Source organism: Amphiura filiformis, chromosome 3 (genome assembly GCF_039555335.1).
Source record: "Amphiura filiformis chromosome 3, Afil_fr2py, whole genome shotgun sequence".
Classification (NCBI taxonomy): domain Eukaryota; kingdom Metazoa; phylum Echinodermata; class Ophiuroidea; order Amphilepidida; family Amphiuridae; genus Amphiura; species Amphiura filiformis.
Window position 1 is genome coordinate 69,735,210 of NC_092630.1, and position 26,347 is coordinate 69,761,556.

At 38.6% G+C, this 26,347-nt stretch overlaps 1 protein-coding gene across 3 annotated transcripts in view; it reads left to right on the top strand.

Annotated features, from left to right (window-relative positions):
• Window positions 1–26,347, top strand: part of LOC140149040 (cyclin-dependent kinase 17-like) — a 146,840-nt gene that overhangs the window by 68,593 nt on the left and 51,900 nt on the right. For all 3 annotated transcript variants that reach the window (XM_072171187.1, XM_072171189.1, XM_072171188.1), the window contains exons 4-5: window positions 13,867–13,986; window positions 14,433–14,604. In XM_072171187.1, the coding sequence (XP_072027288.1) occupies window positions 13,867–13,986; window positions 14,433–14,604 (292 nt within the window). The remainder of the gene's footprint in view (window positions 1–13,866; window positions 13,987–14,432; window positions 14,605–26,347) is intronic.

Consider the following 26,347-nt stretch of genomic DNA (forward strand, 5'->3'; position numbering starts at 1 on the left):
TACCCCCGTTCTACGGTGATCTTGGAGCCATTGGCTCCAAGGAAGACCGGCGACGGAGCCCCATCCGGAACCGCAGGCTGTTGAACACGTTCTTCAGGCCCAAGAGGTTCAGAATGGGGACTCTCGCCTCGGTGCTAGCCTGCCCCATCAGGGGCATGGGAACAGCATCGCTAGATCTCTCGGACGCCTATCTGCATATGCCAATCGCCTCTCAAGATCGGAGGCATCTGCGCTTCTAGGTACAGGATCAAAATTACCAGTTTTGATCCCGCCCCTCCGGCCTGTCCATCTCTCCCAGGGTGTTTAACACTCTTGGTCAGAGCGGTGGCAGCGTACCTGAAGCACAGGGGTGCCACCATCAGTTGCTACCTGGACGTTTGGCTCATATACGGACGCGCACTCCACTGAAGACTACGGGTCTCATGGGGTTGATAGTCCGTGGGGTGCGGGACCCTGGATTTTTGATCAGCTCAAAAAGTCCAGCGTGGTCCCGACGCATGAGACACCACTATTTGTAGGGGCCCAGATCACCCTCACGGAGGGGTTCGCGGTGCTCTCACCCGAGCGGGTGACGAACATGGTGCGGTGTGCCTGACTCTTGGCCGAGTCTCAGGCAAAACCCGCTATGGCATGGATGAAGGTGGTAGGCCTAATGGCCTGTATGGTAGACCTCGTACTGTACTGCCGTTTCTACGTTAGGCTTACCCAACTACACCTTCTAGCCTGCTTGCAGGCCCAGTCGTCACCCAATATCCCTCGCGGTTCCGTTGTCGGAGATCGCGCGTGAGGAACTCTGGTGGTGGACCCATCAGCCCAATTTGACCCAGGGTGTCAGGTTTCCTGCACCCCCGGTATGTCACGTAGTGACGGCCATAGCGTCAAAACGGGGCTGGGGGTCCACATCCACGGAGACTCCGGCTCGGGCCTATGGGGGCCATAGAGACAGAGTTTCACATCAACCTCCCTCGCTTACGAGGAGGTGATCGTGGAATCACATACCGTTGTCCTGACGGATAACACAACCGTGGTAGCCTACCCCAACAGACAAGGGGACTCCGGGCCACCACGATTGAGCCTGCATGCACGACACCTGATAGGGTGGTGCAAGTTCAGGCAGATTACGATGAGAGCGATACACATCGCGGGCGTCACCAGCATCCTCGCGCACAATCTGTCACGAGGAAGGGTGTCGGGACCAGCAGAATGGTCCCTTGCTCCGCAGGTCGCTCAGACGATCTTCAAGGGGATGTACCACCCCTCGAAAGATCTGTTCGCATCTCATCGCAATCATCCACTGCCGGTGTACTGCTCAAGGGTCGCGGACCCCCAAGCATTCACCGTGGACGCTCTGTCCATAGACTGGGGAGAGATGACAGCTTATGCAGTCCCTCCGATCTCACTACTCATGAGGGTGGTGGCCAAGATCGGGTGGGAAGACTGCATTGTCATTCTGCTAGCGGCAAGGCCGCTGGCACTCCCAGTACCAGATCTACTCCGGATGCCCGGAGCGGAGGTACCAGTCTATCACTAGAGCACCTGCAGTTAGCTGCATGGCCCTTACCAGGAACACGCAGCGGAGGGATACTTTTCATCAGAAGCTGTTTTTCTCATCGCCGGGCTGACGGAAGTCTACCCTCCGTGCGTATAGCCAGAGTCTGGCTCCATACTACGCTTGGTGCAATGAGACAAATAGCTCTCCCGCTAGAAACCTCTGTGCTGCTAGTTCGAAGTTTCTGACAGAAAAGTTCCAAGCAAGACTTCAGCGGGCCACTGGGGCCAGCTATAAGTCAGCTGTCCTCTCCATTCACCGAGGTTTCGAGGCGGGTCGACTATCATAGCCGATGGTTACCTTATTAGTCTACGCCTCGGCGGTATGTTCAACGCAGTGTCTACCTAAAAGGAAAGTGATCCTCCTAAGGGATCCCAACACAGTCTTAGATTACTTTAAGGGTCACCCTTTTGACCTTCCGTCAAAAGCGGCGCTTAAATCGTACTCTCAAGATGGCTTTCCGGTTTGGCGTTGGCTTCGGACGGCGGTGCTGAGTTGCACACGGTCTCGAGGTTAGCTTCCGTGTTCACAAACACTGGAGCGACACTGTTTCGGCGCTCTGTTCTCGTGACTACGCGCGGGCGCGGTGCATCCCGGCATTCGTCCCTCTCCGATCCCCAGGGTTGGGCAAGGTTCGGCTGAAGCCAAAGATAGGCTGGGGTGTCCGATAAAGGCGCTGCAGCACTATTTCTTCCGAACACAAGCCTTGCGAGGACTCACGACCGCATTCATCACCCTTACAGAGCCTTTCGGTCCAGCCGCTGTCGCAATGGCTGGTCCAGGTGTTGGTGGGGTCCGGGATCGCGAAGGTTTCAAGCGTCCCACGACCCACTCGACACGAGCTATCTCATCATCTTGGGTATACCGTTCGGTTGTCCCTTGAGGAGATCTAGCAGGCGGTGTCCCGAAGCCACCTTCGCCCTTCTCTACGATACTTCCGCTTACGTTAGTAATCAGAGACGGGCGGGAGGTTTACCGGGACATTGTTCGGCGATCATAATACGGTGGTGTACGGGTACCAGGTTTTCAGACTATACAGAATACTCAGCATGGTAAGAACCAGTGTCGCTATTCTTAACCACCAAACTTATTAAGTAAGGAGGTTTATGTCTGTGATCGCGTGGTCTTTTTGTTTCCCGACCGTTGGGGAAAATATTTTTTCTGACCTCGCGAAAACCATCGTTACCGCTCCCGATCCCTGATCAGATGCTGACCAATCTTGTACCTCCATCCGTCCGGTTACTTGCTAGATCGATCTTTCAGATGTTGATGCAAGAAGTATCTTAATCAACATCGGAAGCGGTAAGATCGACCGGTGTACTGAGTCTAGTCCCAAACAGAAATGTTTGGTAGACTCATAACGGTGCGATCTTACCTTTCCGATGTTGATTATCCCGACCCGCCACCCCTACAAGTTTGGTCCGAGTAGGGGATCCCAAGTCGGATAAGGGATTTATCATATGGTGTGACGTCACCTTTTGGGTGAGTCCACCGGGGATCGGGGTTTTTGTTATTTATTCATTTATGTGGGACAAAATGACTATTGGTTTTCCGCATCTCGGGATCGATGCAAGAAGTATCTTAATCAACATCGGAAAGGTAAGATCGCACCGGTTATGAGTCTACCAAACATTTCTGTTTGGGACTAAACAGTACCATCAAAACTAAAAAGAGAAACCTGACAATAAACCAAGACAAAACAGAACAATACAAGAACACCAAGATGGTCCATCAGACTGGCAAAAATGTAAATTTAGACACTTGACAAAGACATGAAAAGGTGAAAGTGTGTAGCGCCGGACTTCATCAGGCATCTGAATAATGATTGTGTGACGTCAGACGAAAATTGATCAATTCTTGAAGCAGGCAAGCTAATTTGTATACAAAATATTTCTGTCCCTTGAAGATTATTTCTACCATATACAGACACAAGCTTGCTGCAACATAAGTGAAAAGGATTATCTTGCATCATGATAACTTACAAGTATAAATGTATTTTATAGAGATACATTTCATCTCAAAAATGTCAATTTGAAGCCTATCTTTATTTAAGCTACTAGTGCACCTGCAGCTGTGAGAGCCCTGATGCTGTGAGAGCACTGGCCCACCTCAATTTTGTTTATGCATATATATTCCCCTCAGTATGGAGGATGCCACCCACCAAGTTTGAGCCCGATAGGACAAAGTTTGAAATCCATGACCTTTGACCTTTGACCTCGGATGACCTCCATATAATGGTTTTCATGCTCCCCTCATACAAAGGATTACACCTACCAAGTTTGAGCCCGATTGGACAAAGTTTGAAATTTGACCCCTCCGTAATGACCTTTGACCTCGGTTGACCTCGATTTTATTTCGCCCCTATATTCCCCTCGTATCAAGGGTCCCACCCACCAAATTTGGGCCCGATCGGACAAAGTTTGAAAATTTGACCTTTGACCTTGACCTCCGATGACCTTCAAACCCACACGGTCAACATGCTTTTCCCGGCACCTACCCATGTCCCAAATATCGGATCGATGCGTCGCAGCACGGCGGAACGCATAGCCGGACAGACAGAGACCGCTTATTATTTTATTAGTACTAGTGCACCTGCGGCTATGAGAGCCCAGATGCTGTGAGAGCACTGGCATGATAGCGATACTGTTTGACCCCAGATGACCTTTGAACTTGGATGACCTTGGTGCAATTTTTTCATGCTCCCCTCAGTCATACGAAGGATTCCACCTATCAAGTGTAAGCCCAATAGGGCAAAGTTAAATGTAGCCCCTACATGACCTTTGACCTCGGTTGACCTCAATTTTGTTGTGCGCATATGTTCCCCTCGTATCAAGGATTGCACCCACCAAGTTTGAACCCAATAGGACAAAGTTTGAAATCCATGACCTTTGACCTTTGACCTCGGATGACCTCCATATAATGTTTTTCATGCTCCCCTCATACGAAGGTTGCGACCCACCAAGTTTGAGCCCGATCGGACAAAGTTTGCAATTTGACCCCTCCGTAATGACCTTTGACCTCGGTTGACCTCAATTTTATTTCGGTCATATATTCTTCTTGTATCAAGGATTCCACCCACCAAGTTTGAGCCCGATCGGACAAAGTGTGATATTTTGACCTTTGACCTTGACCTCCGATGACCTTCAAAACCACATGGCCAACATGCTTTTCCCAATACCTATCTATATCCGAAATTTCAGCGATGCGTCGGCGCTGCTAAACGCATAGCCGGACAGACAGATAGATAGACAGACAGATAGACAGATAGAGACCGCTATACTATGGTGTGGTAACCGCTCTAGTTTACTTTCATGTAGGGCCTACCTATACTGCCAAAGCCCCATGGTTCAGCTATGGTGCGGTAACCATACTTTAAAGCCCCATGGTTCAGCTATGGTGCGGTAACCGTACTTTAAAAACTTGTTGCAACTTGGTTGTGCAATATACTGCAAGCCCAATACTGCAGTCAGAGCTATTTATATACTGCAAGCCCATTGCAACTTGGTTGTGCAATATACTGCAAGTTATATACTGCAAGCCCAATACTGCTGCAAGCCCAATACTGTAGCTTTGCAGCAATGCATTCTGGGTAGACATTACAGTGCATTTCAATTTGGGCAAACAGCCAAAAGCTGAATGAAACTTGTCCAGAGTTGCCCATTACACATCTTTGTATCCACTTGCTGCTGTTTTTGCTATCCAGTTGGGGTATTTTCCCCCCTAGATGACCTTTGACCTCGAGGGGTCCCTTCGAAAATCACCCGGTCAACATGCTTTTCCCATCACCTATCCATATCCGAAATTTCGCCTCGATGCGTCAAGCACGGCGAAAACGCATAGCGGGACAGACAGACAGACAGACAGATAGACAGAGACCGGCTATTATTTTAGTAGTACTAGTGCACCTGCAGCTGTGAGAGCCCTGATGCTGTGAGAGCACTGGTATGATAGCGATACTGTTTGACCCCAGATGACCTTTGACCTCGGATGACCTCGGTGTAAATTTTTTCATGCTCCCCTCATACGAAGGATTCCACCTATCAAGTTTAAGCCCAATAGGGCAAAGTTTAAATTTAGCTCCTACATGACCTTTGACCTCGGTTGACCTCAATTTTGTTTTGCGCATATATTCCCCTCGTATCAAGGATTTCACCCACGAAGTTTGAGCCCGATAGGACAAAGTTTGAAATCCATGACCTTTGACCTTGACCTCGGATGACCTCCATATAATGTTATTCATGCTCCCCTCATACGAAGGTTTCGACCCACCAAGTTTGAGCCCGATCGGACAAAGTTTGAAATTTGACCCCCTCCGTAATGACCTTTGACCTCGGTTGACCTCGATTTTATTTCGCGCATTATATTCCCCTCCTATCAAGGATTCCACCCACCAAGTTTGGGCCCGATCGGACAAAGTTTGAAATTGTGACCTTTGACCTTGACCTCCGATGACCTTCAAAACTACCCGGCAAACAGCGCACGCCCGGTACCCACCTATGTCTGAAATATCGAACGATGCGTCGAGCGCTTGGCGAAACGCATAGCGGACAGACGGACAGACAGACGGACAGATAACGCTTATGATTATTATAGTATAGATAGATATAGATTATGTTAGATTAGAAATGGCACAGTATGATTGGCTGATATTTTACCACAGCTTCACATGTTTTTGTGGCTATGAATGCTGTGTTGATTCAGTCAATAAATCCATCACGTTCAGTCTACTTTTGATAACAAATAACAATATGTAAGAAAATATCTCAAGATACATGGACGACCACATGTATTAGGTATATGATCTAAACTTGCATCTTTGGCATGGTATTATGAAATTCTCTGAGGTAAAGGAAAGTTAGCCTGAGGCAAGGCGGGGGAAAGGCAAGATGTTATATTGATACTGATACTGCTACTTCGTATACAAGGTGACATTTTGCCCGCTATCTTATGATTTGTTCAAGTCATATCAAACAATAAATGTGATCATGTTTTTGTATAGGGCCCAGTGGCTTTTGATAGGCGTCTGAGGTTGGCGTCTCATGTTACTAGTGAGCGGGGATACCACATTGTCTGCGTAGCCTATCGTAGTCATTCACAAAAGCAGTTGTGTGGTCAGATTTCCTGTAAGATGCATGCCCCTACCTCTGAATATGCAAAAGGGAGGCTCTTGCTATCTGTTTCAATAACAAGCACACCGATCTTAATTAGACAATAATAACCGTGGGCTATCTGTTTTGAGGTAATTTATGAAATTAGAGGGGTTTGTTTTAAGCAAGGGTAATTCTGCGCAAGTATGCTGGCTTGCTGTGATAACACACGCTTGTTAACACTTTGCGGTAATTGTTTTAAAATATTAATAACTAGTATTTGCATCTGTGTTTTTACAAATAATAAAATATGATTGGAACACACACGCGCATTGTGTAAATTTGTTGAGATTATGAATGTAAAATATCCCCTTCACTCTGTAAAAACTTGCTGAAGAATTACACAATGCTTTCAATTTCAACCACAACCTTATCCTCTCATTCAAGTCCAAGTTCCATTTTTATACTACTATACACCTTGACTATGCTATGTACCTTTTATTTATTTTCAACAAATTTTAAGTACGTAATCAGAGGTAGTATAATTTGTATAACCTTCAAATCAGCTCAGCAACAACAACATCAAAATCAGTACAAATATTCATGAGTGTTTTAATAAAAGAAACAAGTCCATTAGGGAAGCAGGTACAAGCTGTAGCTGATGAATAAAAGAAATTACAAATCACGCAACCCTTATATTACTTACATAACCTCACTTACTTATAACATTATCCGTAATTCCCTTCCTTATAGATTGTGCAGGTATATGTCAGGAAAAATACAGATTGATGTATCATAATTAATTTCCAGGGCCCACATTTAGTACTTGCCCACAAGTAAAAGGAGAGCTGCTATACATGTTGTAATATGGCGCTTACTTGCCCTGTTGTCTGGTTGGAATCTAAGTTTTGAATGTAAAAATCTCAACAAAAGTGCTCTCAAGAAACTCAAGAGATGCCACACAGAGACAAAACTGAAAGAGAAAAGTAGTGCCCCTGACAAAAAATGAAAGAGAAAATGCGAAAGGTAATCGAAAAAGAATTATCGCATGCTACGCGTGCACATTGTCACAATAAAGCCTTTTTTACCCCCGATTATGGGCCAAAATTGTGTAAAATGCAAAATTTTTGCACTTGTCCCAATGAAGCATTTTTTGGAAGCTCCAAGACTTTACATGTACAGTTTCTCTAAAAATAACGGTATATTTATTAGGCCTATATATCTCACTGATAATTCCGGATCAAAATAATGCAACCGGGAAATTTTTTTGTCAGTGCCCCAAACGGGCTATGCCTCTGATTTATGTACCAGGTTGCTATGATGCACATGTCAATGCAACAAAGGATTCACAACACATGTTATGCAATAAATGTGTTTTTAACAGAGAATATGATTTTATTTTTAAAGATGTTCAAAGGTCAACTTAATCAGAGTAGAACTAGCCCCGTTCAACAAACGAGAGGCGTCGCGGTTTGTGGAACGGGGCTAGTTGTAAATCAGAGTTGATGAATAACTCTAAAATAACAGAGAATGAGAGCTATTAATTGTAATTAATTCATGTGAATTTTCTGTGGCCAGTAATTCTGACAAATTGATGGCTATATTAAATGCTACAAAATATTACCAGTCTAACTTGATGACTCACATGCTACAGCCCTATAGAGAACTATGGCATTCCCTTTAAAACGAGCCATATGTTTAGACTGCACTTTTTCAGTAAATATACCAATCAAATTCATCCATTATATAGTGCTTGTGCTTAGGTCATAGCAAAATGTAATCATCTCGATAATATTAGCTTTGAATTCCCTATACAAGGACCAGAAATTTCTGAACAAATGAAGCATAAAAAGAATGCTAAATATGATTTTAACATAGAATTTAACATGCAAACTTCCCAACGGCAGCACGTTCATTAGGTTCAATGCAAAAGATGTGTGAGGCCTGCTTAATCGGAACTTTTTTTATGTTGCTTATAATTTTATGAACACCTTTTTGATCCCTTAGATTAAATTCAAATTATCTATTATAGTGCTCCCAAATAGGTAAAGACAAACCTTGCTACTTCAAACATTTTATAATATTTTATTTCATGATAATAGTTGTAAACAAGTTGAAAATTAAATCTATGAAAATATCACCTTTTTTGAGTGCTCTTGAGGACGTCTGTAGCAGTCGGTACTGTAGCCACTTTCTGTGATGAAAACACTTTAGTATGGCCAAGTAGAGGATGTGAGCAGCATAATACGCTCAAGTCCACAAATGTGAAGACTTATCTGGGAAAGAAGTGAGCACTCCTGTTGGGTCACAAATAGGTCTACTCTACAGGTATTTTTTCCTCCATTTATATTTTGATGTAGATTTCTTCTCTCCAATATGAGGAATGATACTGTAGAGGACAAATGGGTATATAGCCATAAATATAATTTGACAAAGAACAACAGTTTCCAGGTCTAATGAAATAATCGTTGATAATGATTAACTCTGCATGAAAAGGCTAGGATCTCAAAACCATGCTATAACCCTCAAGTGCCTCAAGTCATAGCATGATTTTGGGATCATCACAATCATCATTTGAGTTATTGGCAAATATAACTTGTGAAAAAAATATGTACTGTTTTTATCATAGTTTCAAAAATACACATTGTGGTTTTTGAAAAGTAGGATGTCAAATAAAAGCTAACGTTATAGGGCAGATGTTGGTGGCCTTGATGCAAACAGGTTTGAAAATAACGTATACCCCTCTGCATCTGAACTCATCCATTTTAACCATGTTCCGAATATAAAGCAGTCAATATTTGTATAAATACCATACTGACGTGAGTATAGTCCCACCCCGTTTTTGGGTGAACATTTTTCAAAATTGGGGGGTGGGACTATACTCGAATTTCAAAAAAAAAAAATGTCATACTCTATTAATGATTTCAAAATGCATTGAATTTGAATGCATTTTGAAATCATTAATAGAGTATGACATGAATACAAATTATCAATTTTCATATTAAAAATACAAAACATCTTGAATTCTTTTTTTTTTTTTTAGGTCAACCATGAATGATCCTAGCATTTAGGTCTAGGTCCTGGGACACTCCACTTTTTTTTAATTTCTGAAATTTTTCGAAAATTTGGGGTGGGACTTTACTCGAAGGTGGGACTATACTCGCGTCAGTACGGTATATGCTTTGGTGGCTCAGGTGTGGATGCACATATTTCAACTCAATCTGTAATTCTTGTAGTCAAACCTTGAGAGTTACAGACACTTGAAATTGAATGCTGAGGTAACTGTTGATTTAAATATTCATAGACTCTATGAATGCTAATTGCTATTGATTTCTAGTAATTATGTGTGTAGCTATCTTCAGTAGATAGTCATGCATATGTGGTTAATTGTAGTAAAGCCTTGGCAATTGATTACTTCATTTATTCAAGCAATTGGAAGATTATTACCACATTTCTCTGGTAGTAACAAAATGAGATATCATGTTTTGAATTAATTGTCTCGAGACAGCAGGAAAGCACAACAACGCAAAGAATAGACTCCGCATTGCCCCCACGATCATGAGGACCATTTAATACACATAAGCTTATTTATAATAATTTCACAATCTCATAGAAATTAAGACTATATTGAGATAATAACAGATTTCATATCAATTAAACAAATTATATACATTGAGATGATTAATTGCAGCAAGCATTTGGAATTATTTATCATCTTCATATAAATCAATAAATACACAAATTATTGGAAAAATGTGTACAAGCCAACCATACAGGCTGGACAAACAAAAGTTGACTTCTGAATCACATTTAACCAAATTTCATCTTAAGCAAATCTTAAGCATATCTTAAACAGATACATCTTTGGATCAAACAGAGGATTGGATTGGAAAACAGCATTTTTAACCGCAATTAAATAATTAGAAATCTCCAAAAGAATAAACAATGCCAACACTAGCAAACGAACATTTTGTATTCAGCAAGATACGGCATCAATGCTTAAACCATTTACTGATATATAATCCACTGGTATTGACAACCAAGTAAATAAAGATACTCCAAATAAGCAACAAAGCATTTATAACCCTGGTATAAAAACGCAGCAGAAAGGGAGGAAAGCATGAAGGCAACCAATAGCCCACTATAAAACGCAGTAGAAAGTGGAGACAATCTACTGACGAGATTCTTCAGGTTTCAAGAAACTCCGTAACACATTCAAACACCATAAAACGCAGTAGAAAGTGGAGACAATCTACCGACGAGATTCTTCAGGTTTCGAAGAAACTCCGTAACACATTCAAACATCATAAAACGCAGTAGAAAGTGGAGACAATCTACAGACGAGATTCTTCAGGTTTTGAAGAAAATCCTTAACACATCCAGGCACCATTAAACGCAGTAGAAAGTGGAGACAATCTACTGACGAGATTCTTCAGGTTTCAAGAAACTCCGTAACACATTCAAACACCATAAAACGCGGTAGAAAGTGGAGACAATCTACAGACGAGATTCTTCAGGTTTTGAAGAAAATCCTTAACACATCCAAGCACCATAAAACGCAGTAGAAAGTGGAGACAATCTACAGACGAGATTCTTCAGGTTTCAAGAAACTCCGTAACACATTCAAACACCATAAAACGCAGTAGAAAGTGGAGACAATCTACAGACGAGATTCTTCAGGTTTTGAAGAAAATCCTTAATACATCCAGGCACCATTAAACGCAGTAGAAAGTGGAGACAATCTACTGACAAGATTCTTCAGGTTTCGAAGAAACTCCGTAACACATTCAAACACCATAAAACGCAGTAGAAAGTGGAGACAATCTACAGACGAGATTCTTCAGGTTTTGAAGAAAATCCTTAACACATCCAAGCACCATAAAACGCAGTAGAAAGTGGAGACAATCTACCGACGAGATTCTTCAGGTTTTGAAGAAACTCCATAACACATTCAAACACCATAAAACGCAGTAGAAAGTGGAGACAATCTACAGACGAGATTCTTCAGGTTTCAAGAAACTCCGTAACACATTCAAACACCATAAAACGCAGTAGAAAGTGGAGACAATCTACAGACGAGATTCTTCAGGTTTTGAAGAAACTCCATACAAAGCATTCATTCCCCTTCTATAAAACGCAGTAGAAAGTGGAGACAATCTACTAATGATATTCTTCAAGATTTCAAGAAATTCCATACAAAGCCTCTATTTTTAAGCATAAAGCAGCATATTTGGACATTTTATTGGAGTATCTTTAACCATATTTAGTTACTGAATCACCCTTCCAGCTTTTGGGAGGGTGGGTGGGATTTTTTGGTCCATCAAGATAAAAGACAGTTGTTGATAATATGACTTCTTTATCAAGTTAACCTAGTAATATAGTAAGTACCTTATGATTAGGGCTTTACTTTTAGCCAAGTATAGTCAGTGATGTCGTGAATTCCAAAAGCAGATTCAAATATCAAGTCTTCACTCATGGTACTGGGGTGTGTGTAGGCTTAAAGATGCTGCATAGGGGAAGTTTTGCTTTATCACCACAAGAAGCACAACTAAGGCTTAACCCAGTATGACACTTCGCGCACACAGTAAAAGGAGTAATATTTTCAATAACTGTCTTTTAGCTTGCTGAATTCGGCGTCACCCAGTATGACACTTCGCACATGATAGTTTCCCATGCCTTACCGATGCTGAACCTAATAACAAATTTATCATACCACTAAGTCATTCTAAATATTGAAATAATTGAGTTTTAAGCATTCTAATTGTTAGAAAAACATTACACAAATTGTATGGCTGTTACGTCTTGTGTGCATTCTCCGCGTCCAGTATACGCGAATCGCCTTTATATGCGTATCTCGCCGTATATGTGTATCATGCATATACAATATGCTCTCACTGATAAAGCATAAGTATGCACTTACTGACTAAATATGAAAATATATCTGGTTAGTGGCATTCTTTGATGTTTCCCTTTAGTGGTATAATAAATCTTCATCTCAACTTCTCTGTGTACAGAATTAACTGAATATGTTGATGTCTCACAGTGGCATTAAAATTGACACATGAGTTTGCTGTTCATGTCATACAAACTTCTTGTCTGATGAATGTTCAAGGCTTGCCTAACCGTACATGTATGATGATAGCATATAAAAGTATGATAACTGATACAAATATAGTACAAGGAGTATTCATACAATTTACTTAATGTCTTTTATAATGCAACTGAAATTGGCTTTATTCCTCAATACTACTTCTCCAGGTTGTATCCTTTCCACTTTCAGGTTTAAGTTTGCACCTTTTGTAAAAAAAAATCATCATGCTAGAGTGGGAATTCTTGATCTGTACAACTTACTGACTGTATGTCTTTTTCTATTAGTGTCCTCCAAAAACAAGGGACAAAGGATTGGCCTTCAATGATTTAATACATGATAAAGGGCATAATAGAGGGATGAAACTGTATATCTTTCTGTGGAAGATTATTCAGCCAGATAATAGAGATATTAAATATAAAAGAAATCAACATAAAAAAGATTGATGTACTATTTTCACTACATGTATTTATTTTCCTTTGCAAAATTGTAAGTTTTTCAAGAATTGACAATCACAGTAGTATTCACCATCATAAATTTTTAAAAAACCACATGCATTGCTTGTAAAAATATTTGCTGTGTAAATGTGACCTACATGTACATGTATGAAGTGGATTGGAACTTTGTATTTGTGGACTGAAAAACTGCCTTCAAAATCAATATGTGCTCTTTGGTCTTAACTGTATTGCATATATTTCCTATACAACATTTGTAAGATTGTTAAAAATTACATGAAATATGTACATAAAATATGTATACAAGTCTAATTTACTGACAGATTAGGAAACATACCCAAAATGCTGTAAAGGGAAGACAGAAATATCTTATGTGGTTATTGTTATGTTGCATTCAGTGGCGACACTATTTTCTCCCCCAGATTGCGCCCCCCTTTTGAGGGAAAAACCCAAATTAATGTAAATTTCCACTTTTTGCAGCAATTTTATGTAAAATTTGTAAAATCTACCCTCTGAAATTCACTTTGCCCCCCCCCCATGCCACCCAAAAAAAAAAAAAAAAATGGTGCTGCCACTGGTTGCATTAAAGAAAATGTACAACTTGAAGCTTGAACTCAACTTTTTCACATGATTTGAAATACAAGTTTATAATATATATTTTTCTTTCATTCTTTGTTCCATCTTCAGGATATCTCCAAGAGGTTATCACTACCAGCAGATATGCAGCTTCCAGATGACTTCCTACATAAGTACAGTCTTAGTCCTCCATTTGAAAAGATGACAAGAAGATCACGGAGAGCATCTTTGGTAAGTTACGGTTTAGAACAGTCCCTCTAAATAATTTGTGAGTCACAAGCTGATTTCTCCCGTTCAGCAAATCAATTAGGCCACTTATACTCAATTGAAAACTGACTATACTGTAGGTTTTGAGCCATTATGGAAAGGTGGAGCAAGTGGCTCAGAAGGAACAGAAACTTTCAATATGATCTTTCCCCAGTTTTGACCTGATCAAATATGCTCCCTGCATCTACTGCCAATATTTATTTCCCCCTTTTTACTCTCCTTGTACAATACACAATAATTCAATGAGTATAACATAATATGAAGACCATATTATTTAAAATTATTACAAAGAATTGTGTATTAGTGGAATTGTTATATCAGTGTTACATGGTTATTGTATGTCATTGTTATGCATCACTGTGAAGAAATAACAAATCTTGTATCATCTCTCCTCGCATACCACACTGCAGTCAGAAATAGGTTTTGGCAAAATTGAGACATACACCAAGTTAGACAAACTCGGGGAAGGCACCTATGCAACTGTGTTCAAAGGCAGAAGTCGACTCACAGACAACCTAGTAGCTCTGAAAGAGATTCGTCTAGAACACGAAGAAGGGGCACCGTGCACTGCAATAAGAGAAGGTGAGTTAATAAAAGTAAAAAAATGTGTATGTGACAAAATCAAGCAAAATGAGGACAAGTCATGAAAGGAAAGGCAAGTTTCCCGGTGTAACATTCATGTAAAAATGTGCTGTCTGTTAAGATCACACTGTGAGCTGCCATATTGATGGGTAACAAAATATGCAGAAAGTGCCAACATTTGAAATTCGCTGACTTTGTCCTCATTTTTCATGTTTGAGTCACATATTCTCAAGCTTGTTATAATAAGTGAAATTCTTGCAAACAAAACCTGGAAAGTTATGGATGGATTCATCTTTTTGATGATGATAATCTGATATCATATGATATAATCTTCCATCTGATATCATCAAATGATGATACCCATATGATAATAGCTAAACATCTTGTTTTGTTTGCAAGAAATCCTGGTTATGATGAGAATGCCAGCTTCAAAATTTGTCATGAACTTTGCTCAAAAGCAGGATTGCCTGAGAGAAAACTGATAGCTCTCACAGACATCTGGCAAGGAGGTGCACCATGTGGAAGAGTGGGTGGGAGAAGGTGAGTTGTTATGTGAAGTTAGTTGTGTCACCATGGCAACTTATACATGTCAACAAAATCACAGTGACAAAATTTACTTGGAAAGTGCAGTCACTAGATTTAGATCTCGATTTATTGTTAAGCTGCAAAATGAATGCATTAAATGAGGATTTGTGACATTTAACCCATTTTGGCTGTGATATTTCTGTTTAGTCTAGAATTTGCATGAGATGTAGCTATTGTTATTCACTATGCCTGTGTTCCTTTTACTTAAAGGTGATGACAAAGGCAATTTCAAAGTTTATTCAGAGAGAAGCTGGGTTGCCTGTGGTGGATGTGGCAAGGGGAGGGCCTGTGCATGGCAGGTGTGTTGGAAGGGGACCGGGAGGCATTTTGACTTGGGGTAGGGTTGCTGGTAGCACTACTTTCAGGCTCTGTCACTTTAGTATACTATCCAGGCTCAAATACATACTATACAGGCAGAGAGTGAGTGAAGGGACCCATTGCAGTCGATGTGGCCCTCTTGGCTGGCCTTGCTGCCCCAGCCCAATTCACCTCTGTTTTTGTCTTGCTATTTAAATTCTCCACAAACCTCCTTCGCTTTGTTCAATTTCTGGGGTTACTTTATGGACATAAGGTGTTCCATATTTAATAGTCCTAATGCCCTGTGGGTAGTTTGGTTGGAGGTGTTGTATGTGTTACCTACCCCCTCCCTGCTGAATGGAAGGCACCCAGCCTATAGTATGTTGTAATGTATTGTGACATTGAATTATATGCCAACTACTATCCAATTATTACCTTGATTAAATGCAAATTTAGTCACATTCGCTCATCACATATGATACCTCTTAGAATGGTGGTTCAATGACGCTCTCTACTTTACATAATCTCTCTGGTTCAATGCTCCCAATAGCATAGTTTATGAGTTCAGGCGATGGGTCAGAATTTTAATTGTCGCCGGGCTACCTTCTCTCTTGCTTTAATCTGCAAGCTTGACACCAAGCAGCAGGAATGGCAGGCATGACACCCAGCATAAATTGTGTATGAAAAGCAGAGCAGTTAGCTGCAAGGTTTAGGTTAAGAATTGCCAGCATTTTTAAGATACCTTGCTGAGTCTCTTTTGTCAGATATGCACTACTTCTATGTTATCAATAAATTATTTGCTATTTGCAATAGCAATTGCAAATGAAAAAGCTCAAGCTTTAGAAGGAAACAAAACTAGGGAGGACTTCTAAAATGTCATGTTGTTTATCATTATATAGAATCAATATGAAACATGTAATATGAGAGAGATGGTGAATTATTAGTGAAATTTTTCTTATGACACAAGTCAGTGTGTTTATGTTCAAGATCTCTTTATGTCTGTGCTGATGTAAATATGGGGCAGACTGACACATTAAAGGAGAAATATTAGGAGGAAAACTACATCAAATGTAAGATGTAACAGATATTATACTGCATCATGTTTCCTGGCAAGTTTGGCAACTCTTAATGTGCTCAGCGAATGATATATCTGCCCATGGGCACATTAGATAGTTGACTAATGCAATTTATTACAGGGGTACATGTATATGTGAGGGTATGGTGGCGACACTTTTTAAAGCTTAAGTATCTCAGTATTTATTCTCTGATCATTTAAGGGCAATGCAAACCTATACTGTCTGTTAGGGAAGAATCATTGTTATCAAGTTTTGGAGATTTTCCTTCCTTTCAGATGGTTTTGTAGTGTGTGTACATCTATACATCTATTTTTACCTGCAACCATGGAGTTTTGAATGAATTAAAGCTCATACAACATGAAGCGACAACTGGATTTCCATGGTTTTAAGACCTATTCCAGAGGGTACCCATTTGAACCCCATGTCTCCCATTGGATAGTATACTATATTTTGGTTCACCTCAAGTTTGGCAGTGACGTATGTGCGTTTTTTGCTTCGCCGCAGTATCGAATCGCACGCGGAAAGTTAAACGCGCTGAATGTACACGCACGCGTACAGAGGCGGTTTGTTGGCACGCTTACGGCGCATCCGCGAAAAAGCATTGACGTCACTACCAAACTTGAGGTGAACCAAATTATAGTATTGTTTCTAGTAGATACTCATATGCTGGTTGAAGATTCTCACTTTTCAGCCCCCATCCCAATTTAGGGTGGATCTAGTCTCTTGTTTGATTTTGATGGCTTCCCTCACTTTTCCTGGCACTGGCAAAAGATGGTTTCCTCTACAGAGGAATTTAATGTTTTCAATGTCTGGTTTGTGTTACAGTGAGGGAAACTACAAAACTCTAACAAAAGAATAGCCCCTTTTTAGGGATGCAAGGCAGAGAACTTTTCCAGAATATATGATTCTCTACTAGAAACAGCCAATGGTAGTAGAGGATCAGTCAACCTGTAGTATTACACGCTGAGTGACCTCTGAAATATTAGGTTATTATTATCAATATTAGGTTTTTGAAAAAGTTTAAATCTACTTTTGATCTACATTATAGATATACTAGTTACTGATACACTCCTGAAAATATATATAGGTCTCTGTGCACGCTCATTTGTGTGCAGGTCTTCTTTTTTTTAAACGCCACAGAAATTTGAGGAATAAAGGAACCCTGTTGTTTGATGTGAGTTATTGCCTGTGGCGAATACTTCTCAAACAAACGACTATCCTCAAATCTCATCAAGTGACATTATATGTCAAGAATTTTCAAGGCAGAGAACTTTTCCAGAATATATGATTCTCTACTAGAAACAGCCAATGGTAGTAGAGGATCAGTCAACCTGTAGTATTACACCGCTGAGTGACCTCTGAAATATTAGGTTATTATTATCAATATTAGGTTTTTGAAAAAGTTTAAATCTACTTTTGATCTACATTATAGATATACTAGTTACTGATACACTCCTGAAAATATATATAGGTCTCTGTGCACGCTCATTTGTGTGCAGGTCTTCTTTTTTTTAAATGCCACAGAAATTTGAGGAATAAAGGAACCCTGTTGTTTGATGTGAGTTATTGCCTGTGGCGAATACTTCTCAAACAAACGACTATCCTCAAATCTCATCAAGTGACATTATATGTCAAGAATTTTCTAGTGTAACTTGAGAATTATTCCCTAGACTTACTCCATCTCAACCAAAATGCCTAAATTACGGGATACCTTCAATACCACCATCTGATTATTCAAGAAAAGAGAACATACAGTATCATGGAAATCTGAAACTATGTGAGCGCACACATTGCGGGTTGCCCGGCAGCGCAGCAATGAGTTGATTAAAACATGAATAGAAGCTAATCGTAGGCACCTTGTTATATGCTGTAGCCCTCCGTGTGTCAGTCACTTTGTGAAAAGAACTTATGCAGGGTTAGAGCAATATCTAGAGGTAACTAGACTGTATCACCTTAGGAAAAAACTAGACAGGGCAAGAAAAGTTCACAGAAGAGTGGAAAAGAATAGATTAGATTGTCTCTCTCTCTTTTTAAATTAGTTGGTTAAAAAGTTAAATGCGAAGCTGAACCAAGATTCGATTAAAAGGATATAAAGTGATTATAAAGCAAATTAAAAAGATACAGTGAATGAACTGTTGTATAGCTATTAAGTGTGATTGAAGAATGCCCATGTGTGAAAGAGGGGATTGATTACTTGAATCGTTTAATGAAGTGTTGGATTAAAAACTAGGATTATTGTATTATGGCATGGTTAGGGAGGTAGATAAAATAAATAGGTGGAATCGAAATTGCAGATGTTTTCAGTTCAGTTATAACTTTACCATGAGTGTACATGCAGCACATTACGATACACCAAAAGTCAAACTTTTTGGCCAAATTAACACAAATTGTCTTAGTTTTGACAAATTAACCTTCAAAACAAACAGAAGTGGATTTATCATACCATCAAGTAGTTTTCCTGTAGTGTTTTCATCGGATTAAGTGCCCCAATTTACTGACATGATATTTCTTGTATCATGCCTGCTTAGTGTGTATATGCGTGTATTGACGCACTCTATCATGTTAGTATGGACATATGCATGCGCGGCTCTGCATCGCAACTATGAGATTTGCCACTCCAAATAATATAGAGAGCAAATAAAAATATGTGAACTCAGCAGAGTTGAGTTCGGAAGATGACCGTGCTGGTTGAGCTCTCACGCTTTATGCCTACTTTATAGAGTAGGATTATTGTGTAGACAGGCATGTTCCAGCCAAGAATTACACCCATGAGTTTTTTCAGCCAAAAATTGCAGCGTATGAACATACGCATGCGCGAGTATTGGAGAATTAGCCTACTTTATAGTGTAGGATTATCATGTAGACCGGCATGTTTCAGCCAAGAATTACACCCATGTATTTTTTTCTCTGTATGTGAGATTATTGGTACGGTATGATAAAATCATTATTAGGTTAGATTTAAGGAGTGATACAGATTTCATATAGTCTTGGAGTCTGTACCACCTCGAAACATTAACTAATAGTATTAGACAACATGGCTGTAGCAAGTGGGCAGTATTCATTACAACATATCAATTTGGACACAAAACCTTATTTTGGATGCCCAAATTTGTGATGCCCACTCCAATATTTTGGATCTTACTAGGGCCCTGTTGGTCAATGCTAGGATAGAGGAATTTGAATATAATGAATATCAAGTTCAAGTTCAAGTTTATTTCACCATCATCATATCATATAGGTAACAAAATATAGAGAAAAGGATGGTAGGACAATCACAAGAGCAAAGCTCGAAAGACGTGATTGCCCTCAGTGCAAAAACGAAAAGACGCCTACAAACAACAGACAAAGACGGGGGTGAAAAAACGGCAGACTGACAGTACTAGTGCAGACAGACAAAGACGTTGGCAATGGCATTTAAGGAAAATGGAGAGGGATAGAAGTATGTATATTATGTTAACTTAAGTACAACTTACAATATTATGATACAATTCTGAATACAATATATCTATGAGTATGAAGAAATTAAGTAATCTTTATAGTTGCGTTTAAAAGAATTAGGAGACAAAGCCAATTTGATTAAGTCGGGGATAGAATTCCAAAGCAATGGACCCTGCCTCCTGATAGTGTTTCTAGCCAAATCATATTTGAATATTGAAGGACGAAAACAAAGGGATGAACGAGTGGAATAACTATGGATGGCCATATTTTTAACGTAATTTGAAAAATTAGACGGGCATGTTGTTAATACTGAAATTATACATAAATAAAGCTTTGATGAGTTTATGAATGTCAAAAATATTCAAAGTATTTAGCTGAGAAAATAAAGGCGATGTGTGGGCCAACCATGTTGAATTAGTACATAACCTGATAATCCTCTTTTGTTTAACAAAAATAGAATTCAAATTACAATTGTTGGGATCTGCCCAAATTATATTACAGTAGTATAAATGGGGTAGAACAAGTGTATTGTACAAGGTAAATAACGTATTACGAAAGAATATGCTTAAGACGATACAGAATTCCACTATACCTTGAAACAATATTGGTAACATAAGAATTATGAGCATACCATGTAAGAGATTCATCAAGAATAACACCCAAAAATTTTGTATGAGTTACTTTAACAAGTTCAATGCCATCAATGAAAATGCGTGTATTGTGATAAGTGCGATTACTATGGCGGTTTTTAAAAATGATATAATTTGTTTTTTTAACATTAAGGGACAACCTATTAGCTTTGAACCAAACAGAAATATTAATTAATTCATTGTTAACAGAACTAATAAGTTCATCGAGGTCCGAATTGGACAAAATAGCATTGGTATCATCTGCATAAATAAAAAAGACAAATCTTTTGAAGAATACACAATATCATTAAGAAAAATAATAAAAGAAGGGGGACCCAATACCGAACCTTGAGGAACACCGCATTGAACAGTACTTTGATAAGATTTACAATTATTGAACACAACATATTGTTTTCTGTTTGAAAGGTAGCTCCTGAACCACTCCAAGGCCTTTCCACGGACTCCATAATGGTGAAGCTTCTCAATGAGAATATCGTGATTGATCGTATCAAAAGCCTTGGAGAGGTCCAGGAAAATACCCAATGTATGGTGGCCTTTATCAAGATGAGAAACGATCTTATTGTATGCCTCTAAAACAGCCATGTAGGATGAAAAATTTGTTCTGAAACCAAATTGACTTTGATGAAGTAATGAATGATATGTAAGAAAATTATAAAGTCTCTTATGAATTATACGCTCAAAAATTTTTGAAAACACAGGTAGGATAGAGATTGGGCGATAATTATTACATAAATTGGAGTCTCCAGCTTTAAAAATAGGAACAACTTTGGCGTGCTTTAGCTCATCTGGAAAAATTCCATTTGAAATAGACAAATTAAATATGTGAACCAACGGAGCAGCAATCAGGTGTTTGACAGATTTTACAATATCAGGTCTAATTTCATCATGGCCAGGACTAGCACTAGATCTAAGAGAAGCACAGATTTTTATAACTTCATTTGTGTCCGTTGGTGTAAGAAAAAGTGAATTTTGGGGCGAAGAAACATTATTCAAAAAGTGATCAAAAGGAATGTGTGCAGATGGAATATTTTTAGCTAACTTAGGACCAATGTTGGTGAAAAAAATCATTAAACCCATCAGCAATTATTTTAGGATCGGTAGTTGGAGAGTTGTTTATATCAAAACAATCAGGAAATGGTTGTTTACGATTCCTTCCTAAAAGATCATTAAGGATCTTCCAGGTTTGTTTGAGATTGTGCTTTTGTTCACTGAGTAAATTACAATAATACATTTTCTTAGAATTACGAATTAGACTGGTAAGAGTATTTCTATAATTTACAAGTAAACGCTTATTGGCATCAGTTGGACAAGATTTGAATTTACGATATAACTTATCCTTACGACTAATAGATGTTAAAATAGCAGTTGTGATCCATGGTTTATGAGGAATACGATTAGAACTTTGATTCACACGCTTTTGCCTTAATGGGAAAACAACGATTATATAAAACAGACAGTTTATCAATAAATAACTTATACGCTTGGCTAACAGATTCCTCATTTAGAACATGATTCCAATTTGTTAATTCCAGGTGATTTGTAAAATAATGAATATTACGTTGAGTAAATGAACGAGCATGTTTGGATCCAACAAAATTATATTTCAATGAAATAGAATCAGTAAATTGAAAAATAGGGTAATGATCCGTGATATCAGAGACACATATACCAGACTTAATTTTCTTATCAAAGACATTAGTGAAGATATTATCAAGAATTGTAGCGGAATGTGACGTGATCCTGGTGGGGCGATCTATAAGCGGAAACATATTATGATCGAAAAAGTTTGTAAGGAAATTCTGAATTTTGGAATCAGCTTCGTGCTGTAAAAGGTCTAAATTAAAATCACCCGAAATATAACAATGTTTGTTTTCATTCAAATAACATCAAGACAATGACTTAAATCAGAGTTAAATAAATCAACATCAGTTCTATGAGCACGATAAACATTACCAATAATAATATTCTTACACTTGGAATTCATGATTTCAATAAAAATAGACTCAGAATGATCAATAACATTAACAGTAGAGTCATGTTGAGCTAGATCAAGATCCTTTCTTAATTTAAAAGAAACCGAATTATGAATATATAGAGCAGCACCGCCACTTTTTCTGTTTTTCCGTGGTACACTAATTAAATTATAATTTGCAATATCAACTAAATTAGACTGATCCTCCTTAAACCAAGTTTCGGAAATTGCAATAACAGAAAAATTGTGTTTTAAATTGGAAAGGAAAATTTCTATGTTGTCACGGTTTTTATTAAAACTACGAGAATTTAAATGTAAAATTGAAAAACTGTCACTGAACGATACATCAATATCAAGAGAATTATCAAAGTAATAGTTACAAGAGTTAACACAGTTGGGTTTAAACAGATTCTTTGGCATAGCATTATCAACAATATCATCATACAAGAACGGATTCAATTTCAAACTTAGCAATCTATTGTATTCAATGGAGTTATTAAAATAAAAAGATTAAATTTAAATTCATTATCATCAAGAATATGATTGAATGGAAATAAAGTACCAGTACAACTAAAACACATCCAATGATCATCATCAATATTGCCATATACACATTTTTTATGATAGAAACTATTACAGTATTTACAAGTTAACTTAACATAATCATGAACAATGTTCTTCAAACATTTATTACAATTTGCCATAAAGAGCCAACGTCATACAAAACAACAAAAATAAAACACAAAGTTACACTAAAACACACAAAGGAATTGGGAAACAATTTAGGCCAGAGAAAAATGAAGAGCAATTGTGAGCTGTGAGAACCATCACAATATAGAATACTAAAATATAGAAAGGACAAACAAAGATATATGATAGAAAATACCAGAAAGCGAAGAGATAGTATAAGAAGAGAAGATATAGATAAGAAAACTTAAATAGTCAGACAAAATAAAATGAAAATAAAATAAAATGATAAGAAGATGAAAAATAGAAAAAAAAAAAAAAAAAAAAAAAAAAAAAAAAAGAAAGAAACATAAAATAGCATAAGCAGAACAAATTTTTAGAAAGAGAGCAGAGAGTGAGATATGAGAACTAACAAACAGAAATCAAAAGTTGACAAACATAACAATGTGTAGGCCTAGCCAGCATTTGACATCGTAGTGTGAGAAAATCGAACAAACGCAATTCAACTGGTTCACAAAAATGAATTGGATTAAAAGCAAGATGAACACAATTCAATGGGTTGCTGACGGGAGTGCAAGCCAGAAACACTACGATGTCAAAAATGGCATAGGCAACCAAACAAATCAATATTATAAATAAACGAAGCTAACGAGATGAAAATGAAATAAAATCAAGTCATCGAGGTGATCCAAAGATAACAGGTGCGTCGGAGGAGGCTATAACAAGCGATGCATGAAGAATGGCCCTTCTTATTCAAGAAGATCGAAAAATGGGAGTGAGCCGTGACCAAGAGACAAAACAAAATGCACCATCATGCAAACCAGCCAACCAACCAACCGAATGAATGGAAACGGATTCAATGGATCACCTGTATGACATGAAAACATTTGAATTAAATACGATGTGAATGCATTATACAAATCAATGAGAGCAAAATAGCAAAGTAAAGGGCCTATATTTTTACTTACAAACTAAAGTAAATTAACATTGTATATCAATGAGACAAATAACAGCGATATGGTAAAGTTCATTAGCAAAATGCAAATAATCGTAAAAGTTCCTGTGTTGTTTACAGTAGAAGAGTCTGAAAGTTGTGCAGTTTACCGACATGCACTATGAAAAGTTCAGGCGAGAGCAAAAGTTTAAGATTCAGTTTTTAAAAATAGCGAAATCAGATGATTATACATGAACATTAAAGTTACTGAAACGCAGTCAGTGCGTGTTCATTTGTGATGAAAAGTTACTTCTCTTTCCAAACTGCACTGCCAACATATAGTAGAACCTTAGTTCCCTGTACCTTGATCTTGGCCTGCTTGCCCTCTGCTTTGAGTTGGTCTCGGATGGGCATCAGTCTCTTCCGTTCTTGCTGCATATCTGACGGGAGATGGGGGGCTGCCATTATCATTCCGTTCTTTCATTCTGAGGAATTTGGCTATTATTGGTTGTGCGATGGTCGAATTCTTGGTCGGAAGACGATGTACATTTGCTAACAGAAAACCAGATTGGTTCGGGATGAAGTTATTCAATACGCTGCGTAACACAAGCTCAGAGTCCTCAGCTTTGTTGGTTTGGGGCACATTAAAAAACAGAAGATTTGACTTCTTGCTATAAAGCTCTGCTGAAAGTCTACTTTGGTTAAGTTCCTCTATTTTTTGTGAAAGTTTTTTCTCAAGTTGTGGTATCATTTCTTCCTTGATTTCATGCATCTCAGTATCAATATGTTTCAATCCGCTGTCAAGATCAGAAACATCAGATTTTATTGATGTGATTTCCTCATTAACCTTGAGAAGTTGGCGTTCAAGTCCGTCAAATCTAGTCTGCATATTACTATCTAACTTCAGTAACATGTCATAAAGAGTAGTCATGCTTACTTGGGTTGGTGCCGATGATTGTGGTACCGAGTCAAACAGTGCACTGGTACTACGTGTAGAACTGTCGTTGCTACCTGTACAGCCTGTAGTGTGCGACATCGCTGTGGCGCGAGGTTCAAATATAGTCCAAAAACACGTGAAATAAGTATATATAATCCAAGTTATATTATCCAAAACTGCTAGAAAAATGTCCGAAGAAGATTAGTACACTGATGATACGAAACTGGTGTAGTATAGTCCAAGATTGGATGAAATAATTGACGGTTCGTCACAACTCAAAATTTAAACGTCCTCACAGAACGACGGCCATGTTAATTGGCAAGTATTGCAGTCTCATCACCCTGCGTGGTAACAAACCAGACAGATGTTTCAATATTTATGTCAATTTTATTTGGTATTGCCACCAAGAAGAATGTCTTGCATGTTTTTAATTTTTTTCATGCTGAATACCCACATGCACTAACCAGTGGTGGGTAATTTTACTGGTGAGATGTCAAAGTCATACCTTATGGCAGGATGGCTGGTCACTATTTCAAATCATTGTGAGTAATACTAATGTCAGAATGGTAATTTTCATAGTAGGGCTTATAACTTTTATTTTCGAGAATCGCTGGTCAGATTGTTTCCTTTGATATTGGCTGGAATGTTTCTAACATTGGTTTTCCTCACTGTCAGAAAGGGTAAATTGCAGGAACACTTTTATCACTGCATGTATTAGCTTGCCTGTAGCAGTAAACATCACTTAGTTCTGGGCCAATTTAATTTTCTTAACCTGCTTATTCTGTCAATACGTCCCAATAGAAACACACTAATTGAAAGTGACTAATGAATAGGTAATCAAATTTGTCTAGGGTATACTAGTACACAGGTTCTCCTTTTAGATGATTATAAAGTAGAAGACTTAATCAAAGCATAAAGCTTTATATTTAGGGATCTTACTCAAGAGAAAATGCTCAGGTGTCTCAATAATAGACAGCGGAAATTTGTCTTATGAATTGAAAGTGTAATTTGCTACCTAAAAAGTGCTCCACAATGAGCATAACACTGGATGTCCATTTTATCAAGCATTGTGCACATAAAATCTGTGTGATTATACTCAAAATATTAAAGTACAGCACGTATATACAAAGAAGATGAATACAGGTAAATATAGCTCTCTTTGTCCGT